At 34.9% G+C, this 21365-nt stretch overlaps 1 protein-coding gene across 4 annotated transcripts in view; it reads right to left on the bottom strand.

Moving 5' to 3' along the window:
- Window positions 1-21365, bottom strand: part of LOC149784426 (DENN domain-containing protein 3-like) — a 432202-nt gene that overhangs the window by 61952 nt on the left and 348885 nt on the right. For 3 of the 4 annotated variants that reach the window (XM_089932491.1, XM_089932490.1, XM_089932494.1), the window contains one exon: window positions 15049-15167. In XM_089932491.1, the coding sequence (XP_089788617.1) occupies window positions 15049-15167 (119 nt within the window). Of the gene's footprint in view, window positions 1-11394; window positions 11686-15048; window positions 15168-21365 lie in introns of those variants that run through there. The other variant, XM_089932493.1, reaches the window with a different exon arrangement.

Genomic DNA, 21365 nt, shown 5'->3' with positions numbered 1-21365 from the left:
CACAATTAATTTCAATCCCAAGAATGATCACTGCAAATGCTGTAACTCCATCCGCTATAGTGCCATTCCCACGAAAGAAACTTACATGAGTGAACACCTGGCATTTTTATACTGCATATACCAATGATAATTACCATGATCATTAAATTAAAAGAAGGAATGAAAATACATACATGCAGCAAATGTGTCCTCAAAAAGCTAATTATGAATACATGTTTTATAATAAACAATACTAAATGCTTTAAGAGTTGACAATAAGGAAATATGGTCGGATATACAAAGAGAGGAAAATAGTTGCCACATGTACAGTACCATGATGCTGGCAATTTTGGTACCTTTAGTTCAACAAAACTGGGAATCCTTTATTTGCCAATCAATTGCTGGTGCTTGCGTAACACACAATAGTGTAGAATGTGGTTTCTTTGAATTAAGGCTGAGGACCAATCGTTTTCACAAAATAGTTGCATCGATAAGGATTAACTTTTAATTAGTTGCGCTGGCTTTCTTGCTTGTTTATTTATGACTAATCTTTAGTTAATGTGCAGTCTGACCACAGCTGACCCAAGTATGAAAATAGGCACATCCTGGGGGAAAACAGGACACCTCACAGGGAGAAACGTTAAGTCTTTTTGTGAATTTCATGTATATTGGACCAGGAAGATCAATCAATATTTTGTGAAAACAAGGCTTTAAAAATGCCATGAAAAAAACAATTTTAGGTCCCTATCTATTTTTTTATTCAGTCTCCCAACTTGGCTTTTAAAAAGTTTATAGGCATGCCTTTGACCCCATTTTACAAAACTGTGGTAATCGTGCTAATATTAAGGAATAAAAGGCAATTACACATCAATGTCCTTGTATAGCTACCAGTCAAAATTCCCTCTTATCAAACGCCAGTTTCAGGGTTTTAATGATCAGCTAACCTGTACTTCTGTCGCAAAAGGAAGGCTGACTATCAACATAGGAGATGCCGAAACATCAAACTTTCCATTGTGTGGAAAGTTATCAAGTTTGTTCAGGTAAAACACAAAACTAAAATTGATTGATGCTGATCTTAATTGAACTGTACGAGAATTTTAGTCTTTATTATTACCACTCTTCATGAACATGTAAATTATGATGGTTATGTGCCTTGTACAATTAAACATGCGTACCTTTTTTAAAATATTACCTCAATTTGTAGGATCACTTACATCATTGAAAATGAGTAAATCATGAACGCGTGATTCAACGTAAATGAAACAGTTATTAAGGGCTAGCTGAAATGTTATCTGAAAGAATGCAATCTGGCTGAAACAATGAATAAAGCAAAATCTGCATCTAATATGTTTGGGAATAAGTAAGGATTTAAGTGACGCTATGCACTGTGTAAGTAGAGGACATTATAGTTTAGCAGGGTCTCCCGCGTTTATTAAGTCTGTATTTACCTTTATTTAACTTTGTGTTGGAGAAATCAGAAAATTATTGTTTCATGACCCAAGATTTACAGCCATTACAGTAGTTAACAAAAGGACCTAAAAACTGTGAAGTTTAGGCATAGGCCCGTGGGAAAGCCGACGCCCTTCTTCCAGGTTTTTATTTTTTCCTAAATTATTTGGCTTATATGCAAGTATATATGGTATGGTTAAGGCAGAAAGTGCATAAAAAAACCTGCCTGAAATTGGCCTTTAGTCTGCCTGGAAAATTTCACATGGGTGAAATTAATCTGGTTTAAGAGGGAAAAATAAACTGTAATCATTTTATTTTTTAACACAGAAGATCTTGTTAACCTATTTATATGCATTCATCTCATAATAGTTTTGTATAGCAATAAAAATATCCATTGACATAAAACATTCACATTTATAATTATGAAGATGTTAACATATCTGTGATAACTGTAATAGTACCTGTAGAGTTTCTGATCAAGTACTGCAAGAATAAAGAACAAGATGAGTTTATTCTTTTGCTTGATTTATTATACAGAAGCAGAATACATTTTTTATAAAGACCAAAGCCATGAAATAATGGATTACCTTGATAAACAAAGTATGTAGCTGACACCTTATAATAAACAGATGAGATCTCTGATAGTGGCACTTTTGGTTTGTTTGTTTCAGTTGTAATGACTATAACATCAATAAATCCAAAACAAACTGTTACAGTAATATAGATTAATTATTGTGTCGAAAATGCTATTATTTTGATGGGACAGATACCTCTTTCAACACGGGCATTCATTAGACAAATGATGTACACAATGTGCCACAGTGAAAGTTCATTGAGAAAACAATGGTTTTGTGCTGTATTTACTGAACAGGTATTGTTACAATGTGTGTGTGTTGTTATGTATATCTGATTTAATACATATTAAGTATAATTTAATTGTTTGTCAGTTTTAAATATTTTTTATATATTTTTCTTACATGCTATTGTAATGTAAATTCATTCACTAGAGATGATATTTTTTTAGAAAATTGTTTGACCTTGACTGTAAGTTTATAAACACCAGGTGTTGATCTAAATTCTGACCTTGATTCAAAATTAGTAAACAAAGTTCTATTTTATTTTAAAATGACTGGTTGTTTCCAAGGTCATGATAGGCCTACATGGTTTAAGATGTAAACAACTTTTTTTATTTTAGAGAAATTACTGGTCTAATCAAGGCCATATTCTGTGTACATGATGTAAACATGATCATGTGACTCCCCCTTTGATTTTGCAATTCTGGTTTTTCCATATCTACGCATCTGTTAGTTTTAATAGAGATGTGTAGAGAGAGATTTTTCAGTTTTGGGCTTTTCATACTGATGTCAAGTTAATTTGTTGTAGCCAGATTTGAGTTATAATAATTCTTCAGATAAGTTGGATTTCAAAAGGATTAATTCTTTATTCTCTGGAATTATTTTGAGGAGTGCTCACACAGAAATTTTGGAAAGACATTGCTTACAAATTTAATTTGGATTTCCAACACCGGAATGCCATTATTTGTATTTCTACAAGGAACTGTAGTAAGCAGAGTACTGACTACAGCATACGTCATCATCATCCATCTTGAAATTTACATCATGATTTGAATTTGAAATTATTAGAACATTTATTGTTAGGACTTTTGTAATTTAATTCGTGGATTATTCCTAGATTATTTTTGGATTTGATTCTTGAAACCGTAAGTTCTTCTCCTTTTTTCATTTTTACAGAATTTTCCATGAAAATAAATTATTTGTTAAATTTTAAAAAGCTTGCTGTTTTCACTCTTTCTGTGTTACTGTTTATTCGAGCCTAAACAGGTAACAGTGTGATGCGGATTGTTAACGTAGTTTTAACAACTTTTCAGTCATATCGCTATGATGTCTGCATTGTGGCAGATCATAGTGATGTCTAGCACTGAGGCATCATGCTGCAGACATATAGCATGATGTCTCACCCAGTCACATTATCTTGACACCAGGCCTAACACTAACCTCTTAATGCTGAGTGCATAGTGAGGCAGCTGTTAGTACCATTTTTTATAAGTCTTTTGTATGACTTGGCTGGGGATTGAATCTGAGACCTCCCACATTCAAGGCAGATGCTCTAACCACTAGGCCACTGGAGTGGTCAGATACTGTTACAGTTCTAGGTCTCAAACTATTTAACAAAAAGAAGCAAAGAAAACAAGTTTAGTAAAATCAACCAATATTTTACTTCCCTAATATACAAAGTGAAAATTCAAAAGACACTGCATTGTGCATTAAATCCCATTTGAAACATTCTATACTTTTGGACTTGTGTCTTACCACAAGTCCAAAAGCACAGAATGTTCCAAATGAATTCCAATAATCTTGGATGTCATGCTGTACCAAAAGTCTTGAATGTCCTGATGTACCACACTGATATAATCCAGAATATATTTGAATGAGTTCTCGATAATCCCAGGCTAGTGTTTTCATCCAAAAAGTCAATGAGCACTTTGTAATTCTAATGAATAATTTAAATAAATAATTCCCCACAAACTATACCTAAACTCTGATCATAGATTCCTAGAAACTGATATTAAACAGGAATGAATAATTGTTTACTAGATCCTTTATATACATATTTCAAATTCCAGAACCTTCTAAGCTTGTAAACAAAGTTAGGCCTTGAACTTAAATTTAAGTAAATATCTCTTTACCTCATGCAATTGCCTTTTGATGCCTCTACCTGATTTGCATGGAAGCGAGTTTTGACTCCTCTACACCATTCTCATGGAAGTGTATATGGATGCCCATTGTAAATATCAGCCATTTTGGGCTGGTTTTCATAGAAAAAACCCTTTTAGATACTACATAAATTGCTGTGAATGACCATTATCTCTGATCACATGGTCGCTGTTTAAGCTCTAGCCATAATCAGCAATTTAAAGTAACTGGGTTTGATTTTCCTCCAAATGGAGGCTGCAGATTTCATTCAGTACTTTCTGGAGTCTGCATGATTGCAATCACAACTATTAAAGCTTCAATGACATAGGTGAAGGCTCTGATTTTGATGTAGGCATCACTTAATTTTTATAATTTATCAAATTCAGGTGATTTAGTAAAAAGACTTACACAAAGAACTGGTCAATTCTGAGTATGAAAAATGGCACCTACGGTTGGTCACATGGCTTCACTGGTTTGACAGTGAATGAGTTCTTGCAAAATTTTAAAGAACATAAAAAAATCTTCCATGAAAAATAACTTTACAACTATAATCTACAGATTTTACTCTTTCTATTAAATAATAGATGTGTACCAAAAATGTAAAAATGTTTAAAACTGATGTTGAACGTAACATGTACTACACTGCTGCAACAGTTAACTGGCAGGCCTATGTGTATGGAGTCGAATAGGTAACAAGTGTTCTATTTATAGTGAACTGCATTATGTAACTTTGGTATTTGTATATGAACTGAGTACAAAGCCATACACTCTATGAGGTAAAGGGTTAAAACAAAATTCAGGTAGGCAAAAGCTCTACCCTCAACCATGGACAAAAGTTAATGTTTTTGTGTTCATTATGTATTGGCTGTTCAGTTCGTATGTGTTTCTTCATCTCCTTGTTTTGGAAACGAGAACAATTAGACTTTTTCTCAGTTGTCTTGCTCCACTGCTACAACTTCCATTTGAACAAACTGCCATTACGTGATACTCGCCAGTCAACCTGTTTATGCTATGATGGACCCTCATTAATTGCTTTAAATAACCAATCCTTGGCTCTCCACAGTACACTGTGCTCTAGATTAAATTAACTGAGACTACATTCATCATTACTTATATCTAAACAGAAGTGAAAAAAAGAAACGTTTCAAAGCTGGCCGGTGTAGAACAGGAAGAAGAATTCCAGTTATCTACCTTATGCCCTTTCCGGCTCGACAATTTAAAAATTTGACCGTTAATTTAGATAACCTAATTCAAATACCTATTAATTCATCAACCTTTGTGTCAACTATTCAAGAGATATCTCTGCGTATTGCATTATTCAATGCCCAATCAGTAGGACTACTGGAAAAGTGCATAGAAATAGTTAATTTTATCAACAACCAGAATACTGACATCCTTTTCCTGACAGAAACATGGCTAAAAACATCAGGCGATGAGCCCAAGTGTGCAAATCTAACACCCACTGGTTACTCCATCAAGTCATTCCCCTGTAACTCTCGCAGAGGTGGAATTGCTGTCATCACAAAGAACTCCATGATCAAACATCTAAACCACACCACAACATTCAATTTTGACCACACATCATTTGAACTAGTCCAAACCACACTCACAATGGAGCAAAGGTCAGTCCACTTTTCCTGCCCATACCACCCTTCTCCTAGTAGAAAAAAACAAGCTGACTGAATCTCTTTTTGGAGCAGTTTCCGAATCTCCTGGAATATAGAAATTTGATAGGAGGCAACCTGATTATTCTTGGAGGTTTCAACTCTCACTTTGACTGTCCTGGAAACCCAAACACATAAAAACTCATAGATTCCATTAATGTTTTCAGCCTCAAACAGTCAGTTAACCAACCCACCCATAAACATTGCCACATTTTAGACTGGATTCTTCATAGACCTGATGATAACATTCTAAGGTCCTCCCTGGTATCCCATGAACCTCTGCATTATATGCCATCTTGACGTATCAGTCCCTAACACTCCACCTTTATCTGCTACTAAGAGAAACCGCTGTATGATAAATAGAACCAAACTAATGCATGACATCCAAGAAAGCCTAACAACTTGCTTACCTCCTACAGTAGAACAACTCGATAACTGCCTGCATTCATTGCTCAACAAACATGCCCCAGCTACCAAGTGCAGAGTATCAATTCAAAAGTGTTCTCCATGGTATAGCAGTGTTAGGGACCAGCTTCGCACTGCTAAAAGAGACCGCCGTAAAGCTGAAAGGCTTTGGCTTTCCACCAGACTCACTATTCATAAGCAAATCTATGAAGCTGCTACGAAGAATGTCACAAATATAGTCCATGCAGCAAAATCAGCCCACTACACTACTAAGATCATGGAAAGTTCCAAAGAGCTGTTTGAGATTACTAACAAGCTAATGTCAAGCTAATGTCAAGGAACAAATCTACACCACTTCCAACTACCTTCTCTCCAGTTGACCTTCTGGACATGTTTGCAAATTTCTTCCGTGACAAAGTACAAACCATTAGAGATAAGCTTGACACCACAATTTCAATTGACTCGTCGTCACCATACAGCTGGGATACAGAATTTGAAAGGCAACCTTTTGCAGCATTTGAACCTGTCTCTATGGATTTTGTATGTACAATCTTGATGAAGAGTGCACCAAAGTCATGTGAACATGATCCAATTCCAACATCACTGCTGCTTGAGTGCTTAGATCCAGTATTGCCTTACTAACTGATGTTATTAATACCTCTCTCTCATCAGGGGATTTCTCATCATTTCTCAAAACTGCCATTGTAAAGCTTCTGCTGAAGAAACCAACACTAGACCATAACAATTTAAAGAACTACCACCCAGTTTCTAATCTCCCATTCATATAAAATATCTTAGAAAAGGTTGTTCTATCCCAGCTTGTATCTCATCTGAATTCAAACAGTCTTTTTAGCAATGTACAATCTGCATATCGCCATTGCCACAGTACTGAAACTACTCTTCTAAAAGTAGTTAATGACATTCTCTCTGCCTTGGATAGCGGAAAGATTACAGTCCTCACCCTCCATGATTTGTCTGCAGCATTTGACAAAATAGACCATGATATATTACTTCACCGTCTCCAGCATGTATTTGGCATTCATGATACAGCCTTACTGTGGTTCAAGTCCTACTTGGTCAACAGGATACAAATTGTGTCTGCAAATGGAATACACTCCAGCCCAGTTGATCTATGTTGTGGTGTTTCACAGGGGTCTGTTCTTGGACCTGTTCTCTTCATTCTATACACTCAGCCACTCTCAAGTGTCATAGATCATCATCCAGTGTCTCACCAATTGTACGCTGATGACACCCAAATATACAAATCTAGCCACCCAACTGAAGTTGATGCTACCATCCAAGGTGTAGTGAGGTGCATTTCTGATGGGAAATCATGGATGACATGTAACAAGCTGCAGATGAATGATGAAGAGTGCACCAAAGTCATGTGAACTTGATCCAATTCCGACATCACTGCTGCTTGAGTGATCAGATCCAGTATTGCCTTCACTAACCAATTTTATTAATACCTCTCTCTCATCAGAGGAATTCCCATCATTTTTCAAAACTGCCATCCAAGGTGTAGATAGGTGCATTTCTGATGTGAAATCATGGATGGCATCTAACAAGCTGCAGATGAATGATGATAAAACTGAAGCAATTCTGACCACAACACAAAGACTCTCATTCACATCCTTTACCTCAAACAATAAATATCAGCAACACCAACATTAAATTCACACAATCAGTACAAAACCTAGGTGTTACTCTGGACAGTACTATCACATTGCACCAACATGTCATGAACATATGCAAGGCTGCATATCTTGAGCTGAGATGCATCAGCTCCATTCGCAAATATCTTTCAGTTGATGCCACTAAAACACTTGTGTGTTCATTAGTACTTTCAAGACTGGACTATTGTAACTAAATTCTGTCTGGTTCATCTCAATATCTACTCCAAAAACTTCAAAAAAGTTCAAAACACAGCTGCTCAGATCATACTTAGAGTACCACAATCAGAGCACACCTCCCCGCTGCTCTGTACCCTACACTGGCTATCCATTTGATTCAGAATCAAACACAAAATTTGTTCTCTGTGCTACGTTTCATTGACAGACTCTAGTCCAACATACCTATCCAACCTCACCCATGTGTACACACCAGCAAGATACTTACGCTCCTCTTCTGACAATCGTATACTCATTATTCACACTATGAAAACAAAGTCATATGGACAGCGTTCTTTTGCATACCAGGGCCCAGCAACGTGGAATGAATTGCCCACTGAACTTAGACACAAAGATACAGTGATCACATTCAAGAGTGCTCTTAAAACTCACTTATTTTTACTGCAAGAACAAACTTAAAGACCTAATAATGTTTCCTACCTTAAATATTCTCAGCATGTTTTTTCTCTGTTTTACAATTTCATGGTGTTTGTGTTTGTAATCATATCATTATATGTTTTTTATCTTATAGGTGTTGTCTAATGTCGCAAAGCACTTAGAACTTCTAAAGATTAGGTGCTATACAAAGTCATTATTATTATTATTATTATTATTATAATTCAGTCAAAAGTTTGATGCAAATAAGTGACAATTGAACTAGATAAGTTTCTTTTAAATATAACCTTTATAGCAAATTTAATTTCATTCAATGAAGTCCTTCAAAGTTTATTCAACAGAAACATAATTCATGATTCTATGGCAAACTTCTAATTCATTCAAAAGACTTAACTTAGTGAAATTGTGACATAAAACCAAACAAAAAACTTGACCAATGCTTCCTAAATATGAAGTCTCATACTCAGTTTGGTTTCAATCCATAAAAGTTCTTCAAAAAAAAAATTGAGTGGAAAAATAAATGATGATGCAAAATTTTAAGTCATACAATGTTTATAGACTCAAACTTATGGAAATATGTGAAAATGAAACCTGACTATGAGTATCTAAATATGTATAAAGAAAAAAATATTTTTTCTAGTAAAATATATAATATATTATTTCTTTGATAATACTTACCTGATCATAATACCTTAGAACAACTGCTATCTCACAAATCCATTCCTCCTAATTTAAAACTTTTAGTTTGAAAAGCTAAATGTTAACTGCGCAACTAGATGGCATGTGTGATCTCTCCTTGACACAGGGACTGGCACTCAGTCTAATGAATACCTGAGACACTACTCAAGCAGAAGGCACACTCTCTACATTGATGTAACTGTGGGGAGTCAGGGTGTATGTGTATTATGGTCAGGTGAATATTACTAAAGAAATTTTTTACTAGAACTGATTTCTTCTTCAAACAATTACCCAACGATACATTAGAAGAACAGGTAGGAGGTGGAGATACATGCCCTTATCCCGGAGAGACCCTTTTCAGTTTCCTAAGGTATGTCAGACAGCTTCTAGATAACCTGACTGGAAGGTTAAAATTTCAGTAGGACTGCTTCACAGAAGTCAGTGTCATTGAGGCATTTCTGCGGTCATTTTTTCTTCTTCATTTTATTGGTAATCCTGACACTGTAGCTGAGGCTGTGAAGGAGGGTAATTAGTCTCGTTGGTGATGGTGACATGTATGCAGATTTTGTCAACTTGACCACTAAAGAGTTGACCTGAAGATAAAGGTTGTGAGCATAGCATGGTCTTACTGTGGTTCTTAAGAAAGGTGGAGGTAGAGAGCACTACATCTCATTCCACCAGCTGTAGATTTGCAGATGCTATTAATGGTGTGGGCTAAAGTTTTGAGGCATCTCTGTTTAATATTCAAGGCCATTCTAGAAAAAGACTCCTGCACAAATCCTGTGAGATTTAGAGTGGGAGAAGCTGTGGTCTGCCTGTTGGAAGATTGTCATAGATACTAGATACAACACAGATCCCATGGCCATGACATCATGTACCAAATGCTGAGTGTCATTAAACGATACCCAGTCCAATTCATATCTTAAGTATGGCTTTGTCATTCCAAAGCTATGATACTTGGACAACTTCTGGAGTGTCCATTTGAAATACTGGGACTTGTAGAACTGCTGATGAAATTTCAAGAGAAGGAGCATTTGTGAGAAAAATGGTTGACACTTCCAGGGTCTTGTAACTGGTGGACCATGTAGTCAGTCTAAAATGTCAGTAACTCTGCCAGACTGCAGAAGTAATCTGAAAGTAGATTCTTCAGTTTAAGTCAATATATTGCTATGATAGTCTCACAAATGTATCTTTTGTATATGTTTAGTATAGTTATTTAAAATGTTGCGTACATGTACCTTGTTTCCAATGAATACATTGCCTTGAGACGGTCCCTTGTTGAAAGTACGTCCGCTTTGAATGAGATTAACTGACACTCATTTCATCCATTCTGATAATTATTTCAACTTGTCACTATGTTTTGAGTAACTGTTAGATACTTATGTATTACTAGATGACATTATTTTATGTTGTTTACAGTGTATTTTAATGAAATAATGCCTCCCAGAACATGCTCCGCTAGGTTTGTAATGGCGCTATTGTTCCCAGCATTCTATGTTGCTGAGCACGAGGTGGTAGTGTTCCTGCTTCTAACCCAAATCCGAGAACCTCGAGTGTCCCCATTCTTTATGTTTTTGTAAACATCTGAGGTTCTCCAAGAGTACAGAGAGTATAAATAAGGCCCTTCATTGCAGAAGTGAGACTGACAGCACTGAAGTCAGAACCGTATGTCTCCTTTTGGACCAAAGTTTCAAAATTCTAAATCCGAATTTTATCAGTCGTGACTAATTTTTTCAGTAAAAACAATCTCTGAAAGTGTTATGTTATTACAACACCAAAATTTGGATTTGCCCATATTTTGATTTGTACAAATTTCAGACTTGTCCAGATTTTAAGTTATCCAAATTTTGGATTTGTCCAAAATTCAGATTGGCCCAGATTTATTTTATAGGGTTTCTATAAATCGAGTTAGTACAATTCTCCACCAAAAGGATTATACTTTGATGTTATAAAAACATAATCTTCATTTTATCAAATTAATTTATAAAACATTTCTGCTAAAATTGTTTCTTAAAGTATACATAAAAAACTGTGCATTAAAAACAATCTTGTTTGCTTATGTTGTATAGTAAATGCATGGTCATGAAGTAAAATTATTATTGTGTATGTCAATGTAACTATGATCTTGTGAGTATTAGAAAAAGGAAATAAGAGAACACAATAAAAAGTAAAACATAATTATTCTGTATTTTTTACATCATAAATAGCACACGTCTTCGTTCTTCTCTATAATCTCCTCTGTCATTCTAGTCTTTTATTGTACAGAAATATCAATATAAACTCGACAATCAAAATGCTACATTCATTTCATCTCAAGCCAGTACCAGGTGAACCCAGAATACGTATTGACTGAAAAAACCGCAGCAACAGTTGTAACAATATCAACTGATGGGGCTTTATTCCTGGATGTTGATGAAGAGGGAGGAGTAGGGTAGAACCTTGAGAGCAAATGGTTGTAAACTTCTTCAAATGAAGTCCAGATGGCTGAGTCTTCACACGTCAAAGTAAAATCTAGAAATGAAGAAGGAACATGAGAGTAGGCATCATTGTCTATGGATACAGGTAGTTTGATGTCTCTTGTACTACCTGTGAAGTAGCTGGAGAAGAGTACTGAGGACAGTAGCTTACTATACTTGTAGAACATCCTGATTCGATATGGTGACCTCCACACAGTCACTAAGTAATTGACTCTGTTTAAGTGGCAAAAGCTGAAGATTGTTCTGTAACAAATCTTGGTTACTAAGGCACTAAGCTGGACACTGTATGCAGCAAGTGCCTATCAGTACTATGCCACTTAGACTGATCCATGAGAGTGCCTGTATAAACTGGGTTCATCAAATTGAAAAAATGGTGCCCTTCTGGTTGCTCATCCTGTATGATTGATTATGACTATGATTCATATTTATGAGCAAGTGTGTGATGACAACAAGGTGACAATGCTGAAAAGACAGAACTTTGTTGCCAGATGAGGAAAAAGAAAGAAAAGCTAAAAGTATTAGACAGTAGAGCATACTTCCCTTTTGAAGCAAAGACTCTTACAACTTGTTAATGATAGTAATTCCAGAAACTGGTACAGTGTGACCACACTATAACACAGTAGTTGGGAGCCATACAACCTGACCGCATTATGTATTGAACCATGTTATATGCAACCAAGTCAGTTAGTTGAAGAAAATGTACCCCCCAAAAAAATTGTGGAGGGTGTGTGGGTAATAAATGCAGGCGGTAAAATACATGCTTCATCGGCACAGTTACCATCTTAAATTGATGCATATTAAATGAGAAATACACCTGTAGTGAAAACAGAGAAGACATAATATAATAGCTTACTTTATTTGAGAACCATGAATTGGTTCATATACATGAATCCTTTTTATATATAAATGTCTAATGTATAGCATGAATAGAGTATCAACACCATGTACTCACCTGCAAACCTCATCATATACACTGAATTCACAATACAAGTGATTCCATCAAAAATATGCACACACAGAGCTTTAAAATATTCAATAATTTTGTAACAGGTCATATTGGTCTGAATTCAGAGGAAAATGTAGTACAATCACATGACGAATAACAAAACACATTTACTTTAAAGTATGTTCCAAGTTGGTAAAAGTTAGTTTGCATTTTAAGCCGCTGTTGGTAGTGTTTGTAAGCATAAACTTTTTCCCTACAAAAAGGAAACTTTTGGAACACAGTTATCATGTTCCAGTCACGTTGGAAAATGCAAAAATCCATCAGATTCCATCACTTTTATTTAAGTTTGGTACTGACTTCCTTTGAAGAAAAGTTCTTTGCTGTTATTGAAAGATTGTAGTCAGCTTTCTTTGAAGAAGGGTGCATGCGCTATTGAATGCCCATTTGTTATTGTGGCAGCAACACCAAATAATTGTACTGCATGATTGAGACTGGTATTTTTTCTATTTGCTGAGTACGTTTTCATAACATTCCTTTGAAATTTCAGCAAACTATTTTATCTGGGTACATTTTTAAAAAGGAATTGGCCATCTTTTAGACTATTCTAGTTACTGTCCCTCCATGCCTACTGAATAAACCAATAAGTAAGATGTATTTTTTTTTTTTTACATTTGTGGTAGCAGTGTGATGCTGCCTTCCACACATGTGTCTGAAAATTAACAAAGGGTCAAAGGACGATAGAGATGCAGGTGTTCTGACAACAGGGATTATTACAGAAAATGTGAGTGTTCTGAAGAATTTAATTCTGAGTGAAAAGAAGAGGAATTTTACTTACCATCCAATACAAATGTCAGTCTTTATAAATACATTAATTACTAGCGAGCGGACGAAAATCCGATGAAAGATAGATTATGAGACAATGCCTCGTCCAGTTGATCTGTTATCAGAAATGTCAACAACAAAAAAGCGGATATTTCACAACATACAGTACTCATGCCAGATGTCAAGATAAGTGGATTATGATATAACAATGCACTGTTTAGATGGTTTGTCAGTATGGACAAAGAATTTGTTTATGTAACAACAGATAAATTTCAGTGCATTTTATATCTAGTTTGCGGCTTCCTTTCATGGTGCCTCTGAATTTCTGCACTCCAAACCAATGGTTGTATATAAAAGTTTAAACAGCCAACAATGTTGCCAATAAATAAAAAGCCACATGGTATGTTTTGCAGTGTATGAGAAAAATGCATATAAAATTTCAGGAGCCAAGCCACGATCGTCTTGTATTATTCATACGCGATTTATTCCCCAAAACGATAAGCAACTTTTTGTTTTTTTCGTACTTTTGAAGAATTTTTTTTTTCTGCACAAGAAAAATACATGTATAAGAAATTTCAGAAGCCATGCCACGACCGCGTTATATCTGAATTCGCGTTATAATGGAGCGCGCTAAAGCGGGGTCACACTGTAGTTGATTTGATGAGGTCTCTCCATCAAGAGTGTGCATCTTGGCTTAAGTAGAATTAGTAACTAAAGTATTCATGGAATCTGCCACCAATCCCAGTCTCAAGGGTAGATCACTCTAACTGCCACCTAGGTGGGCAGATAACTTTTTTAAGCTAACAGTTTTAACCTGCAAGGGCTGGATTTGTGAGGTAGTAGTAGGTATCCTGATTGAATAACATATCTGAGGAAGAAATAAATGAATTCAATCCACTAAATCCTTTCAAAGTTCAGTGAGGGAAAATGAGAGTCATGATGGAATGGATGTGATAGAACATGAGAGGATATGATTGAAAAATGTTGGAATTTCTTTTAATGAAATTAGCTGAACTTCAACTTTTTGCAAGCCTCAAGATGGCAACTGTGGTGACCATATTGGATGTCCAAGCATTTAGGATAACTAGACCATGGGATGAATGAGTGTGTAAAGTTTCATGGCAATCCTCCAAGTATCATAGTTCAGGAGTATTAGCAATAGCAAATATGTGCTAATGGACAGATGGACTATGAACAATAGCCCATCCCATAAGATCTGGTTTATGAGCAGTGGAGCTAAAAATTGATTTATACTTTGGTAGTTGTCACTTTTTTCATTAGCAACCTATTTGCAATGTTAGTGTCATTTGCATCAACATAGTTATATATCATACAAAGTCATACAACAATCTTGGTAACCAAGAACCAAGGTAAGAAAATGTAAATATTTTCAAGGTAAGAAAATGTAAATATTTTCATAAAGTGGAATAAGGATTTCTTTTATGCAATTTTCAGGCTCAAAATTAAAACAGCTGTTTTAAGCATGTTTTGCATATTCACAATTCTGACCTCTCTATACTCACTTTTCCCTATTGTGTTAGCAGTTTGCCCTATTCTGGCATGTGGGAAGAAGGTGGCAGATACATTTTCATTTGATAAAGCAAGGTTACTGTCTGTGACAAGTGTTACCTCTTTATCATTGGGTTTGATAAAGTAGTCAAGTTCCAGCATATGGTTCTTCTCTTCATGCTGAAATTCTTGCAGTGTGTTGCCCATCATATCTGCAACAATGACTTTCTTCCGAGTACCTATTGAATATAAAAGATATCTATAGAATAAAACATCTTGTCCAGCATACTCCTACATTATCAGACCTTATCAAACAATATTGAATTACATTGCCTGTTTACAATGCAGATCAATTTGTTTTGCAAGGAATATTAACACACAACTTTATATTTAAAAAAATCTAGTCATGAAACCCAAAAACATATACAGGTATCAAGCTTAAGAATCAAACCTGATAAAGCAATGACAAAATATTATCTAAAGCAGTACTGTACTGTAGTACATTAAAAAGCAGTACTGTACTGTAGTACATTAAAAACATTACATTGGTATGTTGAAAGATTTGTTTTGCCCACTTTCAAAGAAAATGGAATTTAAACTGAGACTTTCTGTTTGTCTGTTTTACCATCTTTCCATATGTACATCTGTCCTAGTTTCATTTTGGCAAAGTAATTGGATCAACATTTATTGCATTTGAACCAAATTTAATATGCAGCTCTATACATTACTTTGATCTTACTTGAGATAGACTGTAAGCATTCAATACCATGTCTTAGTGGAGTGCTTGCCCCTCTAGTCAGACATCCATGTTTGCTCTGTACCATTATTATTGGACTGATATATACTATGAATCCTGGCTGAGTGTCAATGTTCTATGTCAGATCCTTACCCTTTTCATTTCTTGCTTTATCTGGCTTTAGTATGACAACTGTTTAGGACTTCATTTTTAAATAACTACAAGTCTTGCTTTATCTGGCTTTAGTATGACAACTATTTAGGACTTCATTTTTAAATAACTACAAGTCTTGCTTTATCTGGCTTTAGTATGACAACTGTTTAGGACTTCATTTTTAAATAACTACAAGTCTTGCTTTATCTGGCTTTAGTATGACAACTATTTAGGACTTCATTTTTAAATAACTACAAGTCTTGCTTCATCTGGCTTTAGTATGACAACTGTTTAGGACTTCACTTTTAAATAACTACAAGTCTCCAATACAAAAAAAGTGCCAAGATCACAGCAACATCTGGGTGTAGGTTCGGTCTAATTTTTTTGAACATCACACACCACAGATGACTCTTTATTGTTTACCTTTGGTTAATTCATGGACAGCCCTTTAAAAAAATAGTGTTATAATCACAAATAACTTTTTGAGTTCTTATAACAAGTTGTTTTCTATTTTTCTTTTTCGAATTTAAAACAAAAATCTATATTTAGTTTTTACTGAGCCACATGACTGCTGTGTGAACTGTGTCTATTACAACAAAAAATATATAGCTTACACCATCATTGCCATGTACTGGCAATCAACCAAGAAGTGTGTGCTACAATTTAAAATCTATATCTTGAGGAACTGACTATCACAAATGTATTGATGGATTTTTCCATTCCCAATGTTTGTGAGTATAATTCTATTTATAAAGCTTTAATTCATTTGTGTTTATCTTCTCTGATGCCAAGTGGAGGCAACTTCAACTTTACTGATGCACAAATCTGAGTACTCGTCAACTTGATTGATATTAATGGTCATCAATTTGTTGACTTTAACCGATCAAATCTCCATTAAAATCAAAATCCATTATAAAAGACAATTGAGATTTTAACAGTAATGTCCCCTCTTTCCCCCCCCCCACCAATGTTCACCAAAATTTGAGTCAACCTTGCTTACATCGCGGTTACTGTTTAAAGTCTCCATCACGCATGAAAAAGAGACATAAAAAGTAATATTTAATGCACACCAACATCTACATTTGAAAGGAATCAAATCCAATATTAACTAAAGTAAAAATAACTAAATCATGGTACTCATCATTTTGTTCAATTTAATGACAACAACATGCCATCAGATCTTTAATGATTGTTTCCTTATTTTCAACTCAAAAGTTTCTGTAATTCTTTATTTTTTTTATACCTAACTTTTAACATTATACTATATAGCCAGCAATGTACTGATGGGCTGCTTAACCTTATATATATAAATACCTTTTATTTTATACATTACTTCCTCTGTGTGAAAAAACCTGATCACAACATCCCATTACATTGTGGTGCAGATCAAATAAAAATTCCCCCTTATTGATATTTAACAACTTCTGTTTATTTTGCAGATAAATTTTCATCCAATGTCATTGCCAATGTCATTATTATTTTTATTGCTGAAACAGGGTATAAGCATGAGAAAAGAGAAATGATGACATAAGAAAAATGTCTCAATTAAACATTCAAAATAATGCAGAATTCCAGACATTCAAGTTTCTACTGAAAATTATGTTCCAATGACACAATTTGTTTCCTAAAATTATATGTTATGGCTTATTCTCAATGACTCATAGAAAATTAAATCATTTTGCATGCAGCATCACTATTAAACCTATATTTGTTTATCTCCATTTCTATTTACATCTACATGAAGGAGAAACAAAATCAACACATGTAAGGGAAAATGTTAAAGACCTTCTATTTTATGATTTTATCACAAGTCTTCAATGAACTCATTGGAGGAACAACCAGATAATAACCTATCATGTACTGAACATATAAAATATTTCAGTAAAAACGTTGATTCAAGTTTATGGCTTCTAAAAAGAATAAGACATTTTCTCTCAGAAAGGCACAGAAAATTATTTTATAACTCTATTGCCTTCTTCCAAACCCAATATATCCAGTGGTTTCAGAAATGTAGTTAAAATCTGAATGAAAATAACTATTTGTATTCATGAATGCCTCAGGGCATCAGTAAATATACTACTCAATGACATCTATTTTGTTGCAAATTGCATACTGCATGTATATTGTCTATATGGCTTCAATATGTATGGGTAAGTATTCATCTCTTGAAAGGAAAGAAAGTAAATATAATGTGTCGATACATGTACATGCGTACTTGACCAAAATAGTTTTTGCCATGACCTAATGAAGAAACATGGGAAAAAAAAAGAAAACAAGGAAACCAAATTGGAGAGCTGTCACAGGATGAAGCCGGGTTGGGACTGGATTAGGGAAGACACCAAAAGCAACTGCGTTTACAAGATGTTTATTTATAAACGCAATTTAATATTAACAAATCTGACACCATTATAAACAAAAAGATAAGGAAAATTTTAAAGTTCCTAACATGGAACTATCAACAATTAACTAATGAGAAAAAACTCCAAACATGAATTTAACAAATGGAATTTCAAAACAAACGTGAATTCCTATCACCGATCAACAAAATAAAAGTGACCTACACCCCAATATTAAGAGTCTTGAATGTATCATTCAAATAACGATTTAGAAAAGAAAGTAATTATGAATGTATCGTTCAAATAGCAATTTAGAAAAGCAGGTAAATTTGAACGTATCATTCAAACAACGATTTTGAAAAGAATGTAAATTTGAACGTATCGTTCATAAAATGATATTGAAAAGCAGTGTAAATTATGAGCCTATCGATCGTTCACATAACGATATAGCAATAGGAATGAATGAAATTACGAACCTATCGTTCACATAATGATATAGCAATAAGAATGAATGAAATTACAAACCTATCGATTGTTCATATAACGATATAGCGATAGGAATGAATGAAATTATGAACCTATCGATCATTCACATAACAATATAGCAATAGGAATGAATGAAATTAAGAACCTATCAATCGTTCATATAATGATATAGCGATAGGAATGAATGAAATTATGAACCTATCGATCGTTCACATAACGATAGGAATGAATGAAATTATGAACCTATCGATCGTTCATATAACGATAGGAATGAATAAAATTATGATCCTATCGATCGTTCACATAACGATATTGCAATAGGAATGAATGAAATGATGAACCTATCGATCGTTCATATAATGATAGGAATGAAATTATGAACTTATCGATCGTTCACATAACAATATAGCAATAGGAATGAATGAAATTATGAACCTATCGATCGTTCACATAACGATATAGCAATAGGAATGAATGAATTTATGAACATATTGATAGTTCACATAATGATATAGCAATAGGAATGAATGAAATTATGAACCTATCAATCGTTCACATAATGATATAACAACATGGAACACTATATATAACTATCGTGGCACCCATTTGATGACCAAGATGTAACTCCGGTTCCACGCGCTCTAGTCAATGGCCAGAGAAGCACCCATGCATGGTCTGCTCCTCTCAGTCTGTTGAAGGATCCCTTGAGAGCCCTCACATCACAGACCCGATGGTCGTGAAGCCCTGGTCCCTCGCATCGAGAAAACCAGTCCACTCTTCCAATCCAACATCACCAAAACACAGCATATACATCACACGAAACCCCACAGAGTTCTGTGACTCCACATCAAACAATTTATAAGGCATGGCAGGCATGTATAAGGCAGCTCTACAGCTGGTGACTCCATATCAAACCATATACAAGGCATGGCATAAGGCAGCTAAAATGATAACAACTAAACCGTGTAGTACATATGACACGGTTAAGTACTTCTTCAGTGATATATGTAGCGCATGCGCACACATGAATTCGTTACCTATTACATTAATCATGTAATGCAAACAGCGTATAATCAAATATCAATTTGTCTGTTCAGTTGCAACAAATAGCTAACTCGAACCAGACTATTAAGTATCTCTAATATGGCGTTGTATAACCAAGGTATTGACTCTCCGTAGAATTTAGAATAAATATATATTTCCTGCTTTTTAGCTACTGCATTCAATGAATATGTTTGCAGATATAAGTCTTTTTGAAACATTAATTAAGGTTCTAAAACATCAAAAGTATGAAAACAATTATGTCATATAAACGATTAGTAATAAAGAAAATTTCATTACCTCTACAGCTGGAGATTTGCTTCCATAAAGGGGTAAGCTTCCTGACAAGACTCTGCATAATGTGATTTGATTATAGAGAATTTGCTCTATATGTACACTAGCTGTGACAGATGTGCAGCTAGGTACTTTGGTTTCTTGGTGCAGGCAATTTGCTCGTGCAGCATGGTCTATTAGTTTCACTCAGGATTTCAAAATAACTAGAGCCGAAAAGATATACCACCCTCGGGTGACACTGTACATGGCAACAAAACCCGAGTACATTTTTGACAACATATACATATTGATATAACTCCTACACAATTTCGTGACAAGAGCTACTTCAGGATGAAAGTCCTGAAAATGGAAAATCTAAAAGTCCTGGTGGCACAACACCCTCAAGGGTGTCAACTTGTTGACTGCACCCAAATAAAACAGAAGAACACCCCAGACAGGTTTAAATCCTGATAGCATTAGGAGTAAAAAGGATAATAATTTAGGAAACAGATGCACTCCAAATGGGGGTTATGGGAAGTTTTACATATACCCCAAAAGGACCCTTACATAACTGCGAAGGGAATAACAGAGATAAATAGGAAGAAAGCAACAGTTGGACAAAAGAGCTAAAGCTAAACATGGTAAGTAACTTTAAGATTAAAATAAATGAACAGTGCCCTGCAATTGTATGGGGGTTCCACATGGTTAAGTCTGGTACAGTGATGATCACAGTTTTAAAGCTGACATAAAGAAAATCCCTACTTTCTTTTACATCATGGGATTTTTATTGAAATCATGGTATAGTGGGTGTGAATGGGACACAAAATACACCTGATGCCAGAATGTATGGTACATCCTCAGGGACTGCCCCAGCGCCCTAAAACAAAGAACAGGTGACATTTGTGCCAACAAAGCAGCAGAAAATGTAAACAAAGAACAAGACCAAATAGAAATAGATAGGGATGAAGAAACCTAAACAGTGGCAACTGGCCAGACCACTGAAAATTAAACACCTGAAGCCAAACAAACAAATGTAGAGAGCATACCCTTGGCAACAGAGTGGGAAAACTTCTACAGGAAACAAGGAGTGTAATTCCAGCCACTCCTGCCAAAAATGTAGAAAGAGAAGAAAGAGATCATTAGTATTATGACTCTATGGTCTTAAATTAAGTAATAGAAAAGAGGAAAAACCAACAACTTTTGGTCAAATTCAACAATTTTTTTCCCTAGCATACAAAATGAAAATTTAAAAAGAACTTTCAGAAATGTGAATTAAATCCCAAATGGTCCAAAAAAAAAATATCACAATCCTAATGAATAAAGTTCTAATTAAATTCAAGCAGTGTTTGAAAAATGTTGTTGTTGTTGTTGTAGGGTTTAACGCCATTTTTCAGCACAGGATAGGCTATACA

This window comes from Sinohyriopsis cumingii, chromosome 14 (genome assembly GCF_028554795.1).
Source record: "Sinohyriopsis cumingii isolate HCF-2022 chromosome 14, ASM2855479v2, whole genome shotgun sequence".
Taxonomy (NCBI): Eukaryota; Metazoa; Mollusca; class Bivalvia; order Unionida; family Unionidae; genus Sinohyriopsis; species Sinohyriopsis cumingii.
Note: the sequence above shows the minus strand (reverse complement) of the source record. Positions and strands in the feature narration are given on the sequence as shown.